General features: G+C 55.8%; 1 protein-coding gene across 3 annotated transcripts in view; it reads left to right on the forward strand.

The window, feature by feature from the left end:
• SLC6A6 (solute carrier family 6 member 6) overlaps positions 1 to 6,422 on the forward strand; it is a 74,658-nt gene extending 68,236 nt beyond the window's left edge. For all 3 annotated transcript variants that reach the window (XM_028127968.2, XM_008152429.3, XM_054729824.1), the window contains 5 exons: positions 316 to 453; positions 1,598 to 1,700; positions 2,265 to 2,365; positions 3,717 to 3,887; positions 5,844 to 6,422. In XM_028127968.2, coding sequence (XP_027983769.1) covers positions 316 to 453; positions 1,598 to 1,700; positions 2,265 to 2,365; positions 3,717 to 3,887; positions 5,844 to 5,984 — 654 coding nt within the window. In that variant the 3' untranslated portion in view covers positions 5,985 to 6,422. The remainder of the gene's footprint in view (positions 1 to 315; positions 454 to 1,597; positions 1,701 to 2,264; positions 2,366 to 3,716; positions 3,888 to 5,843) is intronic.
• Positions 6,423 to 6,725: the final 303 nt, after the last annotated feature.

Here is a 6,725-nt window from a genome sequence, read left to right on the forward strand (position 1 = left end):
GTTGACACACACGCCAACACACGTGCCAGGGCGGAGTCAGCATTGGCTTCCAAGGAGCGGTCACTCCTGAGCTGAGGCTTGACTGCTGAGGGCCAGCCGTGCTGGTGGCAGGACGAGCTCAGCAGAGATGCGAGCTGTGGAACGCGGGGAGGACTGTGCATGGGCCACCGTGGCCTGACGGGCAGGCCGCGCCCAAAGGCCGGTTCCCACGCTTGGACTTGACCCCACAGGCTGACTGGGTGCCGCGCCCCCTCTCTCTCAGCAGAGGGAGGTGCTGGGCATCTGCCGCTCAACCTCTCTCTTTCCCCCCCGCAGTTTGTTGAAGTTGAAGGACAGATCACATCCTTGGTTGATCTTTACCCATCCTTCCTAAGGAAGGGTTTCCGTCGGGAAATCTTCATCGCCTTGATATGTAGCATCAGCTACCTGCTGGGGCTGACCATGGTGACGGAGGTAGGTGGCTCTCTCACTTGGCCCGAAGGGCCTCCCCTTATAGGGCTCTTGGTGCCCCGAGAACTCAGAGCAGTTTGAGGCCATACCATCTCCCTGGTCCCCCCAACAGCTGGATGAGAGGACCAGGATGGGGAATCCAGCCCCACCCAATTCAGGGGTCCTGCCCTGCCAGGGGCCTACACTGTGGGGAATCCAGCAGTTGACTCAGTTTCTCCCCTTTCTCCTGTTAGCTTGGCCACACTGCTGCTCTCTGTCTTCCTCGTCCTGGAAGGCCTGGGGGCGGGGAGGCTCAGCTAAAATCCCTGTTAACAACAGCTCTGCTCACCCTGACTGTGCAGCACCCTTCTCAGGCCTGGGGCAGGTGGCTCTCGGGGGTAAATACTGTAGGCGGTGCTGACCGAGGCCGGAGGGTGCGCTGTGCAGAGAGTGGGCAGGGGCCAGAGAGGATCCGTTTAAAGTGGGACAAAGAAGCAAGAGAGGAAAGGAGTGTCTGAGGCAGCAGTGGATCAGCACGTCTAGCAAGAGGTGGGCCAGAGAAGAAAAGATTCTCCTACTGAATAACGTAGGCCTGTGAGCTTAGCATAGGCCCGGGGCATGCTCTCTCCAGTACCTCTCCCCACCCCGCTCCCCATATTCTCCTGCAAAGGGTTGCATTGGCCCCCAAACTCAATTCAGGGTTTCCCATCACCACTTTTCCTTACCGGAAGCAAAACTAAATGCATTTTTCTAGAAGTATCTGTAAGAAACCTCCCCCCAAAAAAAGGTAGATCACAAGTCCATACAGTGAGCAGCAGGATGTTCCTCAAGTCTCCTGTTGGCCATGGCTGGTTTTAAGTACCTCCCTTTGGAGCAGGCTTCAGGGAACTCATCATTTTTTTTGCTAAGGAAGACGTTGCTTTGCTGTATTTTTTCCGTGTGTGTGTGTGTGTGTGTGTGTGTGTGTGTGTGTGTGTGTGTGATTAAATTTTTCAAACATGAATTGGGCGTATCTTTATACACAGGTACTCTGTTATCATATAGTCTTTGCCAATTTTCCCTTTGGGTATTATGTTTTCTTTTACATTTTCTTATTGATATGCCAGAGCTCTTTATATATTAAGGGAATTAGATACCAAATCAAACTTCTCTGTTTTTTTCTTCACAGGGTGGCATGTATGTGTTTCAACTCTTTGACTACTATGCAGCTAGCGGTGTATGCCTCTTGTGGGTTGCATTCTTTGAATGTTTTGTTGTTGCCTGGATTTATGGTGAGTGCCGGTTCCTGCGTGTCCTCTCTCAAGTCTCTCCTTTGGGCCTCACCGTTTAGAAGCTCCAGAAACAGAATTCTAAGGGGGAATCCATTCTGAGTTGAACATGAAGCCTTTCCTGCCCTGGACTTCCCATCCGAAAGCAGCCCCTTCCCACTCACGTACTGTTGTTGTAGCCACACTACAGCTGCTCCCTGTGCTGGAGGTGCAAGGTGTGACTGCGTGTTGTGGCAAACACGTGACTTGGCTGTGCAGGGGTCTCTGTGTGATAACTCTGGGGGCCCGGGATGGTCCACTAGACCTCCTTGAGACCCTGGATTGGTCAAATCGGGTTTGGAGTGGGATATGCCTACGGTGCCCCAAAAATACAGGATGCCCAGTTACTTTTGAAGTAATTTCAGATAAACACCGGCTGTCCATGGGTCTATGGGCTGTAAGATGCAAGGACCAGGGTCAGGCCCCAGAGAGCCTTCATGGCACTGAGCCCTGGCTCTGCTGCTCCCGGGGTGGGTGCTGTCCTGGCATTGGGCACCATGTCACCATCTGTCTGCCTGTGTCTTGCAGGCAGTGATAACTTGTATGACGGCATTGAGGACATGATCGGCTACCGGCCTGGGCCATGGATGAAGTACAGCTGGGCCGTGGTCACTCCAGTTCTCTGTGTTGTGAGTTTCCTCTTGCCTGCCTGTGGGGGGGTAGCCTTTTCTCACCTGCTGAACGGTTTTGCATTCATGGCCGCCCAGCGCTGTCCTGGAACAAGCCTAGCACAGCCCCACCCGGAAGGAGGTGGGGCAGGCTGCTCCGGAAGGTTATCTTGAGATGAGTTTTGAAGGATGAGTAGGAGCTGGTCAGGAAGAGAAAACGGGAAGGGCGTTCCTGGCAAAGGAACCAGCCCATGCAAAGGCAAAGGGTTCTCAGAGAGGAAGACCTATCGGGGCGCGTCGAGGAATTCAGAGATCCGCCATAGAGCGCGTCACCTTTCCCCAAACCCTTCCAGGGCTCGGGAGCCCGCTTCCGGCTACTGGTTAAGTTAAGGAGCCGTCGGACGTCCAAGGGAGAGGGCACAGACATTGGGATGGGGTGTTCCTGTGGCAGGGTGGGGCTTGTTCCTGGAGAGGGACTTCCCAGCAGAGAGATGCTCTGGGCGCTCCCAAGAACAAGGAGGCTGCGAACCAGCCCCGGGCCCCATGACCCCACCTTATCCATCCCACGGTTCATGGACCCTGAGGCCACCGGTCAATTTGTTGGGCTGAAAGCTGGGCTGTGGGCACCCAGGTGGGCAAGGCCCAGCTCCACACTTTGTCCTGGGCTCTGGGTCTGGGTCTGGGTCTGGGTCTCAGAGATGGAGATGGGCGGGGAGGGGCGGAAAGACTCTCACCCAGCAGCTGTCATTTATTGTGCACCTGCTGTGCGCGCCTGGGACTTCACCAAGTGCTAGAGAAACTGGCGAACAACACACATACCTCCCGCCCTCACTGACTCAGGCTGGGTGAGCGCGGCGTGCGCCGACGAAGTGATTGCAACCACGTGCTCTCTGGGAAGGGAAAGTTGGGTGCCTGGCTGGGACTGGGCAGGGCCTGGGCAAGTGAGACAGGACCATGGGAGCTAAATCAGGAGCAGGAGGAGGAGGTGAGGGGAAAAGAGGTCCAGTCAGAGGAAACAGCCTAGCCTCGGGGCCTGAGGCTGAGGAGCTCGAAGGGGTCCAGGGCGGCTGGACTGTAGACGTGGAGGCAGAGGTGGGGGCAGGTGAGAGGGAAGGGGTGCAGCTCCTGGTGGCTCCTACCAGGCTGGGGAGCGAGGACTGCATCCTGAAGGCACAGGGGAGCCGCAGAGGGTTTTGAGGTGCCCAGGGCAGTGAGGTGTGACGTGGTCCGGTTTGCACGGGGGGACGGAGGGGGGCTTAGGCTGCAGACTGGAGGAGGATGTGAGGCCCCCGGGGTGGGACCTGCCTTGGTCCCAGAAGCCACCCACCTCCCGATGGCCGGGACTCCCCTGACTGCCCCCATCTCTCCACAGGGATGTTTCATTTTCTCTCTCGTCAAGTACATACCCCTGACCTACAACAAAGTGTACGTGTACCCGACCTGGGCCATCGGGCTGGGCTGGAGCCTGGCCCTGTCCTCCATGGTGTGCGTCCCCTTGGTCATGGTCATCCGCCTCTGCCAGACGGAAGGGCCGTTCCTCGTGGTGAGCACTCGGGGCCGGGGCCGGGCTGCATGGGGGCGGGGGAGGCTGAAGGCCAGCCTGCTGTTACTTTGCTGTGTGACCTTGGACACGTCCTTTTCCCTGAGTCCTGCACCCCTACCTGCCCCATGGAGTGGTGGAGATTGTGGGCAGAAGGGTGCATTGGGGAGGGGTGGGGGCGGGGCTGGAACAAAGTACAGTTCACATGGGAGGAGCTCTGTGGGGACATGCAGGGCAGGGCTGGAGCAGGAGGGGGCATTTGCCACACAGAGAATTTGAGACGCGGTGCCAGGAGGCGACAGCCCTTGGGCGGCAGCGGCACGCTCTGGGGGGTGGGTGACGAGGCTCGAGAGGTGGCAGCACCTTTGGACGCCAAGCTCAGAGCTTTGGCTTTATCTTGGGAGCCGTGGGGGCTGCATTTCTGAAGCCCTGAGACGGGAGGCAGGAGCCGGGGAGGAAGCCCTGCAGTCAAACTGCAGAGGAGCCCAGCCCACCCTGGTCCCAGAAGCCACCCACCTGTCTGCTGCCCGACCTCAGAGGCCACCTCTGTCTCCTGTCTCCGGCCGAACCTGCAGCTCTCAGGCCTCTGTGCCTGCCAGTCTCCTCCCGCCCCGCCCCTCCCGGCCTCCCACCTCCTCCCAGAAATTCCTCAGACAGTACTGTAGATTCCAGGGCACTTTCCAAGAAATCCTTTTCTTAGAATCTCCCTTAACCTTTGGGCTTGGGTGGGCTCCAAGAGTGCACTGTTTTGTTCTGGGCTGTTTTTATTGTTATTCTCTTAAAAATCTGGAGCCAGGATGTCCTGGGGCCCTGGCTCCCCGTGGACTGGGTGGGTTTCCTTGTGGGCAGGGGAATGGCCTGGAGGTTGTTGGGGGGAGAGAGGCCTGGCAGAAAGGGACCAGCCTTCCCCAGACAGAGGAAGCAAGCAGGGCCGTGCCAGGGAGGAAAGCACGGAGCCCGGCCTGGGGCGTGCCTGCAGCTTCAGCTCATTGTATTTCCTCAGAGGACACAGGGAAAGACCCCATATGCAGCCAGGCTGGCCCTTTTATTTGTTAAAATGTTGAAATACTGAGCCCGGGGACATACAGGCAATAGCTACTGCCCCGAGCCCTCTGGGTATATATATATATATATATATATACACTATACACTACATCCACCCCAGCCCCTCCCTGGGAATTCCCAGAATGTCCCTACCATCCTGAAACTGAAGGGTTAATTGGAAGCATAGCAGAGGGGCTTGGATGTCTGTTCTGATTGGTCAGTATTCAGAGCGATTACATATTTCAACCATGGGGGGGTGGGGCACAAAGACACCCAACAGGTCACTAATTCGTGTCCCTTGTCAAATTTTATTTATTAAATTTTTTTTAGAGAGAGAGAAAGAAACATCGATTGGTTGCCTCCTGCATCCCACCCCTCGCCCTTTACCTGTGGCCTCCAGCCAGTCCTCAGGGACCAGGCAGGCAACCCAGGTGAGGGAAGCCCCTGGGGCGGGCCCAGGAGTGAACTGGAGAAGGTGATGGAAAGCCACAGCTGGCGGCGTGCGCTCAGCTCGGCCAGTGGTTACCGTGGCTTTTCGTCAGCAGCGTTGGAGCCTTGTAAACGGAATGCCCAGACAGAGAGCGTCTTGTTCACAGCTGCTCTCCACTTAGGTTTCTGAGTGGACACTTGACAGATGGAGCGGGCTGGGAGGCAGGAGTCCCGAGTCCGGGTCCCCGTTCTGCCATTGGTTCTCTTGGGGACCTTGGGGGAGGGCTCCTTGCCTCACAGATTTGCCAACTGGGAGGATGAAGGGACCTCAGGAGAACCTCAGTTCAAGGTCTTTGTTTGCCGGTGGATGCAACGGGAGGTGCAGAGAGGATAGTAGTTAGCGGGACCCGGCTGCGGTAGAGGGCCGGGTGGAAGGGAACCAGACTGCCTGACCCCCTGCCCACGCCTGTCCTCTTCCTTCTCCAGAGACTCAAGTACCTGCTGACCCCGAGGGAGGCCAACCGCTGGGCCGTGGATCGAGACGGGGCCGCTCTCTACAGCTCCCACTCGACCATGAACGGCACTCTCCTGAAACCCACCCACATCATCGTGGAGACCATGATGTGAGCTCTCTCGGGCCGACGGCTGCTTTCCTGCTGTTTACTAACATTAGATTCTCATAGGACCAGGTTTACAGAGCTTTATATTTGCACTAGGATTTTTTTTTTTAATTGTCACAGAAAATATTACTGTGTGTGTGTGTGTGTGTGTGTGTGTGTGTGTGTGTGTGGTGTCGTGCGTATGTGTATTTTGTGTTGATTTGGGGATATTTTGTACAAAAAGAAAACAACAAAAAAAAAACACACACACACAACCCATGGGCAGAAGTCCGGGGCAAGGCAGAGCTTTCTTACTGAATTAGATGTATTTTATGGGAACTGGTAAATTTTTCTTTGTATTTTTTTTTTTTTTTACATATAATTATATATGTACACTTAGAGATTGTCATACACTTTTACCACTTGAATTGATCTTGCCAGCAATAGATCTCATTTTCAAAAGCAATTCTTTGGTGCTTGTGTAGCTGGCAGAAAGTTCTGCCCCCCCCCCCCCCCCAAAAGAAAAAACAAAACAAGGCAGGGTGGAATTTTCCTGGGACAGCCAACCCGTTTTAAAGGTGTAGTACCTCCCAGACCTGGTTCAAGTGGAAGAGGGAGAGGGCCCGACCCGCTGGCCAGGCCCCCAGGGGCCTGAGAAAGGAGGGCTGTGAGGAGCCGGCTCAGAACACGCGCAGTAGCCAGGAAGAGAGATGCCAAAATACTGAACCAGCCCCTCAAATAAAGGCGCTGGCCTAAAGCTGACAGGTGA

The sequence above is a fragment of the Eptesicus fuscus genome, chromosome 18, assembly GCF_027574615.1.
Source record: "Eptesicus fuscus isolate TK198812 chromosome 18, DD_ASM_mEF_20220401, whole genome shotgun sequence".
NCBI lineage: Eukaryota > Metazoa > Chordata > Mammalia > Chiroptera > Vespertilionidae > Eptesicus > Eptesicus fuscus.